Source organism: Pelecanus crispus, chromosome 7 (assembly GCF_030463565.1).
Source record: "Pelecanus crispus isolate bPelCri1 chromosome 7, bPelCri1.pri, whole genome shotgun sequence".
NCBI classification, from domain to species: Eukaryota; Metazoa; Chordata; class Aves; order Pelecaniformes; family Pelecanidae; genus Pelecanus; species Pelecanus crispus.
In genome coordinates, this window is record NC_134649.1 from 20,674,865 (window position 1) to 20,690,918 (window position 16,054).

A 16,054-nucleotide genomic window follows, 5' to 3' on the forward strand; every position below is an offset into this window, starting at 1 on the left:
AGACACAGCCATACAATGAAACTCAAACACGTAAAGGCTAGTGAAGTCACTTGATTAACAAAGTTGTACAGAGAGAGCTCAGTATGCCAAAAGTTACACAACATGTATGAGTATTTGTTTGAGGTCTAATACAATGCTTGTGAAAACAATACTGACCTGGTTGATATCCTTTTCACAGTAATCTGTGGCCCGTAGTTTTTCCCCTGAACCATAGTTTTTCCTATAGAGCGTACCATGGGGAGTGTGTATACTCGTGGTGCTAGCAAGGGCCTTAGCTGTCCTTGAACTATTCCCCATGTTCCAGCATTGTAATGAGATGTACTGTTCTGCAGTAAAGCGGTATGAGAATAAATATATTAATAAATTATATTAATTCCATTCTTTACAGAATAAAAGCCTTAGTAATAATCACTAGCAATTCAATGTTTCAGGGAACAGACAGGTTAGCACTTTTTTGTTTTAGCTTTGAGGCTAGTAAGCTTTTGGAAACCGAAACATTGACATGTCATTGTTAGCATAAGTGAAAATACATAACAATACTTTGACGAAGTTTGGTTTAATCGGGATTTATATTTTTCTTTATTTATTACAAAAAACCTATAGAACCTATTACTAAGATCCATCTTGGTCTGGTCAAAAACTCTCTAGCAACATGGCATAAGACAACACAGCTAAGCTGTTTGTTTCAGTTTTGGGTTGTCCCGCCCCCCAAATGGAATTTTACCTGGTTATTGGGACTGAGGTTAAGTAATCTCCATGAAGAGTACATGAGGTCAGAAAAATGGTACAGCAGTCTGAGCCTTGCTCTTACTGTATGAATGCTCACTTCTTTGAGTGCCCCATACTGTGGTGGAATGGCATCAGGTAAACCAAGCTGTAAAGGCACTGAAACACCTACCACAGAAAAAGAAAAAAAAAGCATTATTTCATAAAGGGTAGCTGTACTGGTTTTGGCTGGGATGGAGTTGATTTTCTTTGCAGTAGCTTATGTGATGTTTAGCTGCCTACTGGAGTTAAACCATGACAATAGCAAAATTAAGAGACTAAGGTAATTTGAACAAAACAAATTTTGTCCCAAATGTTCAGAAGTTCTTGTTGCACTCATGCCCCAGGAAACACAAAGACTAAATCAAATGACCATAAAAACAGTCTCAGTTCTTCACCTGGAGCTCTTGGTGGGACAGGCGGAGCGGTCCAGGCAGCACTGTGGCAACGTCCTGCTGAAATCTGTCGAACATTCTTTCCTTGCAGGACTGTTATTAGGGTTGGTTCTCTGACATGGTTGGTATGGCCCAGTCCAAGCTGACAATTTATAACAGATGTAAAAGGGACAAAGAAGAATCAACAACTGTGATGATACTTCTAAAACTCTCTAAGCAAAAATTCAGAGCAAATGGTAAAAAATGGTACTAATCTACAGCTTATACTGGGATAAAAAATATTTACACCATCTATATCTTTCATTATGCTAGGATTTACCTTTTATTTTCAATAGAATATTGCATCCATATTCAATGGGAGCAGCAGATCTAAGTGTCAAAGAGTCCTTAAAATAGCGATTTTTGCAAGCTCTTTTGCAGACTGAGGAACTAATCTATGCTGCCAAGTCATCTATGTTGCACAGTCTTTCTCATGCATAGTCAACATAGCTCATACGTCTCCCCTTTGCCATTTTAATACCGTTTTTGTTCTAGCACATAATGTTCTAGCAATAATTTATGAAAACACAATTTGTGTAAAGAAAAAGTTTACTGAAGCTGTTCTGACTTTGTACTGACAGTTTCATATCATCATCTAGTTTCATATTCTAAAAGTGAAAATTTCATATTATGAGAGTATAATTTTTTTACCACTTTATATAAAACAGATTTTTTGCAGTGTATAAAACAGGCTGTCAGAATGAAGTTTCTCTGAATTTTTTACCCTAACAATTTTTTCTCTTCCAGAAACGCAAAGCACCCTTATAAAAAAACCCAAACAAAACAAACAAAAAAACCGCAGCCCAAAACCAGAAGAGGTTCCTCTCAGAAATTATTCTAAACAACTTGCTTAACAACCCTTCTCAAAAACTCAATCCTGAAATATCAGAGGACGAACTTTGCCCAAAATTCTGGAAACACCAACAGCCAACATAGCAAAAAGCTGCTTCTTATATTTGTAGCATGCAAAACTGTCAAAAAACTGAAGTCCCTTCAAAATTTGAGTTATACATGGGGTGAGGGAGGAAAACAGACTTTTAAGGGCAGGGATAAAATTAGGGTCCCAAAGAAAAGAGAGTATTTATTATTTACAATTATTTTTATTTCTGACTTTAAAAAATTACTCTCTAAAAAAAAGTTAATTTATATTTTCTTTATGAAAAGCATCTAAAGAGTTCACAAATCTGACTGACACCAACCATAAATGTTATGATATTAAAAAAATTTATGACAGCTCAAGAATTAGGTAAAAATTTGTAATTTTTTAAAAAAGCTTTGATTAGAATCATTTGGGTAGAATGTTTGCAGTGCTTTCCCAAACTACTACCACCTAAGAACATAGGAAATAAAAAAGAAAATAACGGAAATGCCTAAAATGTTGTTATGGCTGGAGGGGGAAGGAGAACAAAAATAAAAGCTTTCTTTTCCACCAAAATAAAAATATTCCAACCACATCTGTAAAGTGCAATTATGGCCTTACAAAGGATAGAAAAAAACAGGGAATAGTACATACCTGCCCTTCAGAGTTGCTACCCCAAGCATATACATCCCCTGTGGATGATAAAGCTAGTGTATGCTCTGCTCCTACAGCTATGTCTTCAATGAAGATTCCTGACAGTACTGGAACTTGTTGGGGTCTGTTGTGATTTCGAGCTCGACCTTCCGGCAAACCTATCAGTCGATCTAAAATTGCAAGCACACGTCTATGTATGTAAAGAACATTAAAAAGTTAATTTTACTTGCAGGCAGAAGTCAGGGAGGGACAAAAAGCAATTCTACATACTCTTGGAACTGGGACACAAGTGCAACTGGTTAGAGAGAAATCTAGTGTATATTTGCTACAAAACAGTGCTTCCTACAGTGTTCATTAATGTTGCTAAAGCTGTTTAAATCTGAAACAAGATCAAATTCTATTAAAACAAGACTTCTACATCTAAATGTATGGTTTTATAGTACATATGAATTAAATGACTTGAGAAGTTTAAACATATTTAATTCAGTGCACTTGGAAATTCTCCTGTCCAGATTTTTAAACAACTTGTGTAGGCATATGCTTTATTCGACAAAGTAAACTTTTAAGTAACCCAATGTTTTTGGACATGTTAAATTCAATGAAGTTTTAGGAAAACACTCTTCAAGAAGTAAATCAGTAAATTGAAAGGCTATCCTGAGATAAAACTAGATAGAGCTACAAATCTGGATTTTAGGCCTATGTTAAAATTGCATTGTTGAAGTTCAATAATTTAGATTAGGTCAGCACAAATCTAAAAAGTAGCATTAGGTCAGTCTTATAAATGTGTCTTAATATTCTTCCTTTTCACTTGCAATACACACAAACCTATAGATGGAAAGGTCCAAATACCAGATTGTCCTACCTTGTCCAAAAGTATACACATGACCATCTTTTGTCAATGCAACAGAGAATTGGGTTCCACAGGCAACTTTTTTTATTCCAATTCCACAAAGAATATCCACTTTCTAAGGGGTAAGTGAAAGGAAAAAGAGCTATGGTATTATGAGGATATAAACAGAAAGCAAGCATGAATTTAATCTGTAACTCCTGCTTCCAAAAAGAAATTTTATAATTCCCACTGTGCAATGCACACATTGTAGGATTACTCTAATTAATGCTTGTAAATTAATACAGGAAACTGAGACACAGTTTTCTCTTTTTCTTTAATGGAACTAACACTTTACTCTATGTACAATGATACAAAATACCTTCTATTTACTAGGAGTGAGTAGGTAGTGGCATGGGAGGAAGTAGGTGAGTGTGTAAACAACCTTCCCCCCAAATTCCAAAATAAGAAAGCTCTCTTCTTTAAGCTAATCCTAAGATTTTCACTATTTGCATTGCCACTGAGATAAGGTCACTATTATTTACGTGAAATCCTTTAAAGTATGATACTTTATCAGCATAATGTATCATCAGAATTATTTATGCTAGATTGTAAGTAGTGGATGGAATTAATAATTTAACTTCTGCAAGTTACACTCTGAACACTGCATAACACGTTTAACAACATTGAAAATTTATGCAAAGAATAATTTCTCTATGAATTCTAACCTGCGGTGAGGATTTTGCAGTGGAATTTCCCAAACCAAGTTTACCATAATCTCCATCTCCAAAAGCCCAAACCATTGAGCCATCTGTTGACACAGCTACAGTATGATTGAGTCCACAGGCCACCTGGTTGATGGAATTGGAAATGGAGAAATATGTTATTACCACAATTTTTGCTAACTTACTACTAACTCAAACATCCCAAACATCTTTAAGAAAAGAAAAATTGTGTTTTAAAAAGTATCCTTTTAAAACCTCCATTGCTTATTGTGTTTGAAAGACATTTAGGACCACAGTAATATTTTTTAGGTATTTGCTTCCTCTCAGGTCCTAGAATGAAAGGATAGTATTATGTTATACATGCTCATTGTTTAAGAATACAAAATAGCTCATGAATTCATGCTTAAAAATATCTAAATCTTGAAATGTTAAAATCTTAAAAAACATGGGCAGTTTTGCAGAAAGAAGATCAACAGAGTCAGGAAAGTAATTATTTAAAAAATTATGCATAGTCCAATTCTGCCATCATAATCAAAATAAAAGCCAAGATTAAAAAAAAAACCCAAACCACTCAAATATGTGAAAACATCAGCTTTAAACAAAGATACATTGCTAGTTTTAGATAAAACATGCCTGTCCAATCTGGTAACCTTCCAGCGCCGTCACTCTTTCTGGAAGTTTCTTATTAGAAGTATTTCCAAGTCCTAATCGCCCATAATCACCATTTCCAAATGTAAAAAGTTTGCCATCTGCTGTCACCACAGCAGAGTGTTTGAAGCCACACGACATCTGGAAACAAAATAAACATGGTGGTTTTTACATACATTTTAAATTTTGGGGGGAAATTATATTAGCTATTACATGTAAATATGTAATACCTCTTCCTCCCCTAAACTATATTCACTTTATAAAGAGCTAAAATACAGAAACTTTAGTATTATGATTTCTCTAACAACTATCTCTTATTCTGCTCAATGGTAACACTGAGGAGGAAGACAGGAAGGTATTTGTGTGCAGAAAGGCTTTCAGGTGTTTTATTTATTCATTTTTACCAACTACTGTTTTCTGCAAACAGATTGCTTTTGTTGTACAAATATTCTACATTTTTATACAGAAACCTCCAGTCAAAGACAAATGTGTTTTTGTGCATTGTCATAATGCACTCTTAGTACTTAGGATGAGGTCTCTGTGACTGGTTTTGTAGGTCTAAGACACCTGACAGGGACCAAGGGAAACTTCTAAATCGTGTCTGTATTTTGACAATCTTTTGATCATCCCTCTCTTCCATGCTCTTTCTAATTTTTAGTCTTCTCCAGTAACAACTGTCAATCAACATCACACATCAACAATGAGCTCTGTGATATTAATACCCTTCAACTGGAAATTATCAAGTTGGTTCATAATGCTCAGAGAAGTAAAAAGTTGCCTGTTTTCATTCAGTATATGAATTCAAACTGTCAAGACTGACAATGGTTCTGCAATGTTCCTAGCACTAGGTTACCAAGCCTGCAGTTTGTATGAGACAAAAAATATTTTGGAACCTGCACCACTTCTTCTCCTTGCAGAGCCTCTATTTGTCTAGGCCTGCGCTGTCTGTCGCTGTTCCCATGTCCCAGTTTGCCATAATCTCCATCTCCCCAGCTAAACACTTCCCCACTTTCTGTTAAAGCCATGGAATGTCCATCAGATCCACAAGAGGTCACCAGCTGTGTTACAACAAAGCCTGTTAAAGAAAAATGAGAAAACAAAGTTTAGAATAAATTATAATTGTCCTGGTTTTGGCTGGGATAGAGTTAATTTTCTTCCTAGTAGCAGGCATAGTGCTGTTTTGGATTTAGTAGGAGAAGAATGTTGATAACACACTGATGTTTTCAGTTGTTGCTGAGTACTGCTTATGCTAGTCAAGGACTTTTCAGCTTCCCATGCTCTGCCAGGTACACAAGAAACTGGGAGGGGGCACAGCCAGAATAGTTGATCCAAACTGACCAAAGGGCTATTCCATACCATATGACGTCATGCTCAGTATATAAACTGGGGGGGTTGGCCGGGGAGCAGTGATCGCTGCTTGGGAACTGGCTGGGTATCGGTCAGCGGGTGGTGAGCAATTGCATTGTGCATCACTTGCTTTGTATATTACTATTATCATTATTATATTGTTATTATTATCATTACCATTTTACTTTATTTCAATTATTAAACTGTTCTTATCTCAACCCAGGAGTGTTTCTCACTCTTACTCCTCCGATTCTCTCCCCCATCCCATTGGGGTAGGGGGAGTGAGCGAGTCGCTGCGTGGTGCTTAGTTGCTGGCTGGGGCTAAACCACGACAATAATAAACTCTTAACATACATTTATCCAAGTGCCCCTAGTGGTAGCCAATTAAGTCTGGGGAAAGGAACCAACCACAGTAACAGTTTTCTTGTTATAGCAATTTATTTATTTATTTTTATTTTAAACAAAACCTCTTTCTTCTCATGTACAACCTATGCTTCTGGCCTGCCATTAGTTTTGAAATGAAATGTTCCTATCTTGAGCAAACACTTTTCCCTGAAGCCTTCTTAAAATTAAGGAATTTTAACATATTCCTACTTAAAGGAGAAATAAAACATCTAGTTTATTTGTTCAGTTTTTTAATTAAAGACTACAATACCTTAATGTGTAAATCTGCAAAAATAGCATCAACACAAATAATTATATTAACTACCAAAACACTTAATTGTGCTTTATCGACTCATTTAAAACCCAACAACTTTACCTTGCAGTGCTGAGATGACTGTTAACACATGAAGATCATCAGAATTTCCTTGTCCCAGTCGCCCATAGCTCCCTTCTCCACAAGCCAAAACCGTGCCATTAGCTTGAATGACAAAAGTACAATTCTGACCACAAACAACCTAGTTTAGAGAGACACAAAGGAGTTTTAGTAATTTTTGTTAGATGCAGCAACATTGTAATACCTGCATTGCAATGTACAATCATCTTCTAAAATTTTTTTTCTCTGTAATTATATCAAGACAACAGACTCTTTTGTCACACTGCAAATACCTGTGTGACAACCCTATTAACATTAAGACTTCACTCACTCCTTCAGAAAGCAAAATGGGCACATTATTACATTAAAGCTGAGCAGGTATTTTCAAATCATGCTCATATTGAACAATGTTGTTTTGTCAGATTTCATGGCTTCTTGGTTTGAATTTGTCAAATAATTAAAGACTTCTTGAGTGAAAACACACGTTTTGGGGGTACTTTATAGTAAATTCAAACAACAAATTGAAAAGACATTTAGAGAGAGATTTTGACAAACTGTACAAACAATACATGCTAAATCATTAAAAATAGAAGCACATGACTGTTTTTAAATGTTCACCTGCTGAGCCTGAGAGAATGAAGGTGCTGCTACTGGTATCATGACATTTCTACCAGCTTCTGCTAACTGTCCATGTCTTCCTGCTCCCCACAGATACACGTCACATTTACCTCCCAAGTGCCAATCCTATGGAATAGCAAGAAAGAATGCTTTAGAACAGTATTTTCAATAGCTTATGATGTTTAAAAAAAATTTTTAAAAAAACAAATGAAAAACAAACAAACCCCCCACACCCAAACCCTATCAATTTTACTAACCTCTGGCCTTGACGTTGCCCAAGACATTATCTGTTCATCCATACCATTGATCCATTTACTGTTATCCTACACAACAAAAGCCACAGTTACGACATTGAGTTCAAGAGATGCACATTATTTTGCTGATATGTAATACATATTTTCCTTTCTAAGAACATTATTGACATTCAAATTATTCTAAACAGTTTAGCAGTAAGAATGAATGTGCACAGACTCAAATACTTTATTTTTGTCCATAGACCAAGTTTATTTCCTTACTACACCTATCTAGCAATGACACTGTTATCCATGACGTGCAATCAAAATAAAAAAAGAAAATCAGACAAAATTAATGATGAAGTAATCTTTTACTATTACTGATGCTTAAGGCTTTTTGAAGTTTTAATTGCAAACACTGGCTTAAAATGTTATAAGCTTCCTGCCAAAAAATTCTTAATCCAAAATTTCTAGTTTGGTTTACATATAACAAGTCATAAAGACAACTGACACTAACAAAATAATTCAGTGTAGACATGTGCCAAAATGTTACTCTAAAACCAGCATTGTAAAGCTCTACATTTCTTGCTTCTATCACATATGAAAATTGCTGTCACAGTTTTGGGTTGTTTTTTGGTTTGTTACATTTTTTTAACATGCAACTGACTTGCGCTCATGACTACACACACAGGGAGCCATCTTTACAGTACATTCTACCCAGTTAGTTAAACAATAAACTTACACTTATTGCTGGTGCTATGTTAATGAATATAAATCTTTACAGTTCAGAGGTGTTAACTGCATCATACCATATGCTCAATAACAACATGCTTCGCTGTTGAGACAGCATAGAATATTTTACCATTAGGAGAGTAAGCTCATCCTCTGGAACAGGCTCCAGGTCTGGAACAGCAAAGGATTCTGGAAACTGTGCTCCCTTGGCCAGGGCTTCAGCAGCTTTTATGGTAGTAGAGAAACACTCTAGCCAGGCCCATTCTGTGGGATTCCAGGCTGAAGGATCAGGGAGGCAGTTCTGGTGATGAGGTGGTACCGGGGGATTGCACAAGAGCTGATCTAGGTGAAGGCCCACAGCGAGTGATGCCAAGCACTGCATATAAGGACTATGAACAAGCTGGTCTCCACAAACAACATGGGGCTAAAGGTGAGGGGAGTGGGAGAGAGAAATTGAACATGCAAAGTTAGAAATATTTATTAATCAACAAAGCTAGCCCTGTAGAAAAATACTTTCCTCCACGCTAAATCAAAATTTTTCTAATGTTTGAAATATTCTCAAATTAGGAGACTACTAGCTTTGAGAATACTGGAAGACATTTGCAAACAGGATATAGGAAAGTGTTCTGGGTTTTCTGTGGTGAAGGACTGAAACCAGCTGAGATTCCAACAGTAACCTCATTTTAGACATGAATTTTAAATGTTCGCATTAGCTCTTCTTACCTTTTCATAAGCATACTGTTCCTGAAGCATTATCGGCAAACGTTCCAAGAAAGCTCGCATGCAAGGAGCCATATTTAATCCCAGAACTCCTTGCTGTTTCAGTGCAGTCCTACATGTTGCAAGGACGTGATTGGAAGATATCCATTCTGATGTACAGTTCACTACCAACACATCCTGTTTAATAGCAGTCACAAGACACATCAGAAATTAAAAATTCATAGAGCAGGATTATTCAGCTCTGTTGATTTATCACCAATTATCTTAGTTTCCATAGGGGCCAGAAAATACACAAGCTTGAACATTTTTGTCTCTGTTGCTGAATAGTCTGCTGACAATGCTACAGAGTAGCCATCTGCATTTGCCACTTCCTCACATTCCCATGGCAACACTACAATTATCACTCTAAGGAAGAATACAAGCATGGTAATAAGCAAAGTTCATTTCAGTGAATGCTGTAACCTTAGTTTAGTATTTAGTTTAGGTGTAACCTTACTTTAGGATTTGCCTTGTAATGTGACCTTCAATATTAGGTCTGAATTCAGAAAAGACTTTCAAAGAATCCCAAAACATTTAGAACCACATGCAGCATGGCTCTACTAACAGGAGCTGTAACTTGTGCCATATTTATCTTCATTCACAAAAATTACCATCTTTTGAATAATGAACTGTTATAAAACTTCTGTTCCGATGCCAGCAGTTCCTGACACAGCAAACACTGAAGTAAATTCTGCTGCTCCTTAAAATTATTTCTGATGTTGAGGATGCTTTAGATTAAGTTAGATACTGAAGTAAGTATCTTATTTGCTGGGGGAAATGCAACATTTCTTCATGTTGCATAAAGGAAAAAAAACCCAAAATCTGTCTTCTGCCTATTTTTGTTGTCCGTTTATGGCTGCTGCCATTAAACAGATAAGCAGATGTAACCAGTGTACAGCACCCTTTATAACCACTGGCTCAGAAGGATTCCACCCTGCCCCCAAATTAAACATGGGATACTATTAAAAACCCCCACCCTTTTTAGGGTCAGGTGATAGTTGAAAGCCAAAACAATGTCTCTTAAATATATATATGAGAGTTCTATCTGCAGATTTAAAAAAAAAAAAAAAAAAAAAATATATATATATATATATATACAGACAGACAAATGGTATTTTCTTTTAGTAAAAAATTTGAAAGAACATTACTTTAACACATAGTGTCACCTTTGATCTGTTAGAGCAAGCAGCTACTCCAACTTCAGGTATCCATACTGCAGTCTGAATAGCTCCAGAACCTATCACAACACTCTGTAATACTGAACCATCCTAAGGAAAGAAGGGTTTTGAGTCAGTGTGTATACACAGACACTTTTCTGTTTAAATGCATACAATCACATTCCTAAGGGATGATATTCTCCCAAGCTCTTCAATAACTATTTAAAAACTGCAATGTTTATACTAAAAGCAAAAAAATGTCTAGTGTTTTTATCATAGTAAGGAGATAACATAACTAAGGATTTAGAAGTGTTTAATAATCCACATTATCTGACTCTTGGAAAAGTTCTCAAAGTAAGAGAATATTGTTCCCAACTATAAAGAGAGAGTGGCTGGTTCTGCAAAGCCTAAATAACACAACCAGGCCTACAGCATGAATCAATAGTAGACCCATAAAATATAAAATACTTCAATGTTAAGTACAATTTCAATTTATATTTTATTATTTATAATTTTATACCATGCTTTCTCTAATGTTTCTAACATACTGGAGGAGCGGGGGGGAGGAAGAAAGCTAGTCTGATACCTTGGCCATTTTAGATATTCATACTAAAAAAAGAATCATGCCACTTCAAAGATGATCTTACCCGTAAAGACCAAATATTCATGAGACCACCAAGTCCACCAGATACTAATGCCAGTCCATCAGGACTGAATGCAACAGTACGAACAGGAGTAATATGTCCTCTCAGTTGAAATACACACTTGACTTCTACTGCTTTTCTGTATCCATCCTGCAAATTATTTCATAGTTATGGAACACTGTGAAGTATTTACAGAGAACTGAATAGCATAACAGCTTCTGTATTCTGCAATAAATACTGATCATCTGTAGAGATGGGGTAATTTCCGTAAGATAATAAAAAACACCAATACTATGATCATATTTTATTTATATCTTTATCACATTATCTTTTTCTCTCCTTACAAAATGCCATCAACATTAAAGACCACATTACAATTTATGTAGGTGAAATTAATCTTGACTTAATTTTATCTAGAAAAAATTTTGAACTCTTATTATAGTATAAATTTATTAACTTTAAAAAAATTGAAACAGATCAAATTATAATCTTTAGCCAAATAAAATTCATTTAAACATCTGATTTTTCATTTCCTGTTCTGAAGTTGTCTACACATATACAAATGCAATATAAACTTTTTAGCAAATGTCTTCTCTCAGGAAATGTTGAGATTCAAGTAACTTGCTCACACTCTTCTCCTCCCCCAATTTTGGAACGAACAAAGAGAATTTCTTAAACACCAAGTTTATTCCTTTTACCTTGGCACTTGTTTCTTGGTCCCACCATCCTTCTGAGCAAGTTGAGCTGGACTGCAATGTGATTACTATGTCCTGGGGAACAGTCCAAACACACACCAAACCATTGTGGCATCCTCTGAAGGAAGTCAGGATAAATCAGAAAAACAAAGTAAAGGTATTAACTAACAAAATACCAGTGGTGTGGTATTAACTTAAGGTATCAGTAGTCTTCACCACCTTCCTGTAAATCTATATTGTATCGATTAATCTAAAGTAAAGTGGAAAGGCATGTTCCCAATGGATAAATGCATTTTTTCCTATTCCCCCCTCACCCCTTAGCTTTTCAACTTTTACTAACACTGCATTCTCAGAAAAAATACTTGGATGAAACAAGAAAATTTCAAGCAGGACCACCATACACAAGTCTCATGGCATGGAGAAAACAGCTGGTAACACGACCAGAGCTACTCTTTCCATTTGAATTCTGAAGTGTTACAGATCTCATGACAACCGGCTTACTGAATTACCGTTATTGAAAAAAAGAGACAAAACTTTTCTTTGCTCTGGACACTAAAGACTGGTAGAAAAGACCTGCAAAAGAGCTATAAAAACAATTTAGAAAATTACATACGTAGCTAATAAAAGCTGCAAATTGGGTTCTTTCCCTGGAAGAGCACACCAGGAGATGCCATTCACAAGAGCTGGATGGGACAGCGAATGCAGACGTCTCCAACATCCTCCCATATATCCCCAGAGTTTCACTGTTTCTTCTTTGGCACACGTCAGGAGGATCTTACCAGTTGGATCCCACTTCATACTAACAAGCATATCCTATTGGATTTAAAAAAATTAAAAGTTTATATGAAGTAACACAGTAAGAGCAGGGAAAATTTAACTTTCAGAGTTAATGTAATGTTTAATTATTAATAATAAAGAACATTTTATTCTCAAATTAATCATTACAGAGACAGTGAGTTGCAATTATGAAATCGTAATGATACTTTTCAGAACTATCAAATTAAAATAAAATACTAGGTTCCTGAGAGAAACTAAAAGGAAAGCATAGAATAAAAAATGTTCTCTCTTCATTGCACATGTTTCTTGATCCCCCCCCAAGAAGCAGACAATTTTTCCTTCTTTTTATATATTATGAAATTGTAGTATGAATTACCTTAATGACGATATGTTCACAGACATATTAGGCAATGAGCCAGGTGCAGGTTTGTGTCTAACTGAGGTAGGAAAGGACAACACCCCATTGTGGAAAAGGCAAGTATAGTTTTATTGTCACAGCATGCTCACTTCTGTGACTACCATGCTTCAAATACCAAGACCAGTTCATGGAAGCACTCAAGATGCTTTTACTACACCCACACTTGAGGAATTCTCCTCTTAGCCTAACAAATCATTTATGGACTATTAATGGCTTATTATTACATACTAGCCAAGTGAAGGATCTAAACCTTTGTGGCTGCATATTTAGAAAACATGTTTTGCTTTGCACAGGAACTTAAGCTTTACAAAAACACATGACATAACCAAAATTAAAATTTATTATGAGCACTTTTACAAAATAAAAGAACTACAGTCTTTTAAATCCAAACATGCATAGCTGCGTCCTTAATACACTTCTGTCACTGTATGCACATACACTTCACAATCTCTACTAGCAAAAAGACTATAAAATTTATTTTTCCTTTTTTTTTAAAAAAAAATTTGTTAGACTGTTCCTTTAAAATATATTGTGTTTAATATGCGTATCAGAAATAGGTACGTGTTCTTAGAATAATCTGCACTTGACTTTATAAATAGCTTTCAAATACAGAAACTAGCTTAAACAGATCCTTACCTACAAAACTTATGCATTAGTTTTAAAAAGACTGACTCTACCTTATGTGCATCCACTAGAGCAACTCCTCCTTTTTCAAGTGGTTCCTTTGTTCCTATTAGCAATTTTCCATCCGAATAGCCAACTGCAAATGGTCTGTCTTCACTGAACCAGGCAAGGCATGTGACATACACTACAAAAACAGACAACACAAAAATTAGTTAAACGAAATTGAACTTCACTCCTGCCAAAGAGGTTTTTGCAGTGCAACACTGTCTACAGTATGAAGTACATAACAACTTCCCACATCACAAAGGATACTTAACATACTTCTGGTCTGAAAATTTTCTTGAATTTGTATGGTAAAGTTAAAACTGAGAGCCACTGTAATGACAGCTGTTGCAATTATTTTGTAATAGTTTTTTCATTCTTCCTCTTTTTATTAAAATAATTGAATTTATATTCCTGACATGGGAATGCAAGGGAAAAGAAAAAAAGCAGACTCAATCCTATACATGTATCTGAGACAGGGATGCTTCTAAGAAAAGCACTGAAAACAGCTGGAGCCTTTCTTAGCACATAGATATTGCCTCACTTGATTCTGCCAAAAAATCTGCAAATTTCCTGAAGAAGCAATATGCAAAACCACACAATGCTACCAAAGATGTGCTACTTCATGTCCCCTGGGACTGGAACTGGAACTACAAAGGAAAAATGGCAATAATTCAGTAATTCAAATGACACTGACTACAAGCTATCTATAGGCAGAGCAAACACTGCAGGGAATCTATATTGATTTTATATGATGGCAAGGAATGTCAGGATTTGACTAGGGTGCTACAAACTGTTTGCCTCTGCTGTAGGGGAATCACGGTGCAAATGGGTATCCCACTGACTTTTCTCCTCTTATGAATGTAAGTGAATGATGCTTGCAGGTAAACTACCAGAAGTCATATCCCATGAACAATAATAAAAAAATTGAGATTATATACTTGCTTAATAAAAAGAAAAGGGCGGGGGGGAGAGGGATTAATAATTTTAATTTCTACTTAAATACTGATACAGTCACCTACCATCCTTTCTGTAGCAGTGTTCCAGTTCTAGCCGGTGCATGGTTGAAATATCTACAACTTCAATAAGACCAAGAGATCCATCCATACGACCAATTAATAATAATTCTGGAGCATCTCCTGTCCATGCTGCAGCTGGCCCTTCTTCTGGCCAAGTTAGAGCAGATACCCAGTGAGGCTGAAGATCTAATAATCCCTTTCCTCCTAGGAGCCCAAAAAGTCTTTTAAAACTACTTCATCTTCATAAAGAAAAGAAAACAACAAAAATACTTTCCATGGGAAAATATCAAGAGATCCCATTTAGAGCTAGGACATACTACAAATTCATGTAAGTTACAAGCCTACGAAGCAATGGTCCACTAATCTACGCAGACATAAAATCTAGCTAACAAATCTCAATTGTCAGTCAAGTTACATAGTTTTGTTAAGGAAGGAAGCTACATTCTTCAGTACTCAGTAAATTTATACTTTTTCTGTAGACTGCCTATTACGCTGCCTGTGGGCAGTGTAACCGGTGATTTTCCTAAACACAAAACAACAGAATGAAGTTTCAGAGATTACAAATCACAAAGTAATTAACAGTCTTCCTCGCACAAGAGTTCTAAAGGTATTATGCTGGATTAGTCAATTGCAGCACAAATGACAGTAAAAATGTAAGAGAACCCACTTAAAGATGTTCACAAACTGAACCAAGCAACGGGAAAGGGCCTTTCCTGGATCAGGTTCAGTCATTTCTATCACAATGCAATCTCATAAATTTAGCTAATTCATTTTATAGTATTTCTTCCCCAGGTGTCACTCCTCCTTACAAAATATGAGATCACAATCTGTTAAATATTAGAAACTTTATTGAAGTTATTCATGGCCAATTTATTTACATTTCTCCTTGCATCAACATTACCCATTTGCTTACATAGCTGCTTTTTCTCCCTGGGCTTCTCCTAGAGTTTATCTTCCTAATGTATTTATTTATAAGCTTCCTCCTCCAAGACTCTTTTGTTCAAATAAATAAACCAAGCTCACTCATTCTACTCTCATTAGAAGGCATTTCATCTAGCTGATCACTCTAGCAATCCTTCCCTCCATCTGTTTCAGTCAATTTTCGCATTTTCCCTGTAGCACATAGAGAGGTAATCCTTACAGGCTATAAGAAGATAGTATTTACAGACAAAAATTGCTAAGAGTGATCAAACCTCACACCTAAACACTTCTGATTCAACAAGGACTCATATGCTGCTCAGTTTTCTACTGAATTAATTGTAAATCACACATCCATTTGTGGTTAGTGCCTTCCTCTAATTAAATAGGTTTACAAGATCTT

At 35.7% G+C, this 16,054-nt stretch overlaps 1 protein-coding gene across 8 annotated transcripts in view; it reads right to left on the reverse strand.

The window, feature by feature from the left end:
- The window catches only part of HERC1 (HECT and RLD domain containing E3 ubiquitin protein ligase family member 1), a 107,073-nt gene that overhangs the window by 5,616 nt on the left and 85,403 nt on the right, over positions 1-16,054 (reverse strand). For 7 of the 8 annotated variants that reach the window (XM_075713745.1, XM_075713743.1, XM_075713744.1 and 4 more), the window contains exons 54-72: positions 14,737-14,937; positions 13,726-13,856; positions 12,467-12,666; positions 11,857-11,971; positions 11,162-11,308; positions 10,524-10,625; positions 9,322-9,495; positions 8,729-9,022; positions 7,891-7,956; positions 7,634-7,759; positions 7,019-7,157; positions 5,805-5,986; positions 4,897-5,052; positions 4,267-4,389; positions 3,575-3,677; positions 2,713-2,882; positions 1,164-1,302; positions 725-894; positions 157-326 (exon numbers count right to left, since the gene is read on the reverse strand). In XM_075713745.1, coding sequence (XP_075569860.1) covers positions 157-326; positions 725-894; positions 1,164-1,302; positions 2,713-2,882; positions 3,575-3,677; positions 4,267-4,389; positions 4,897-5,052; positions 5,805-5,986; positions 7,019-7,157; positions 7,634-7,759; positions 7,891-7,956; positions 8,729-9,022; positions 9,322-9,495; positions 10,524-10,625; positions 11,162-11,308; positions 11,857-11,971; positions 12,467-12,666; positions 13,726-13,856; positions 14,737-14,937 — 2,908 coding nt within the window. Of the gene's footprint in view, positions 1-156; positions 327-724; positions 895-1,163; positions 1,303-2,712; positions 2,903-3,574; positions 3,678-4,266; positions 4,390-4,896; positions 5,053-5,804; positions 5,987-7,018; positions 7,158-7,633; positions 7,760-7,890; positions 7,957-8,728; positions 9,023-9,321; positions 9,496-10,523; positions 10,626-11,161; positions 11,309-11,856; positions 11,972-12,466; positions 12,667-13,725; positions 13,857-14,736; positions 14,938-16,054 lie in introns of those variants that run through there. The other variant, XM_075713747.1, reaches the window with a different exon arrangement.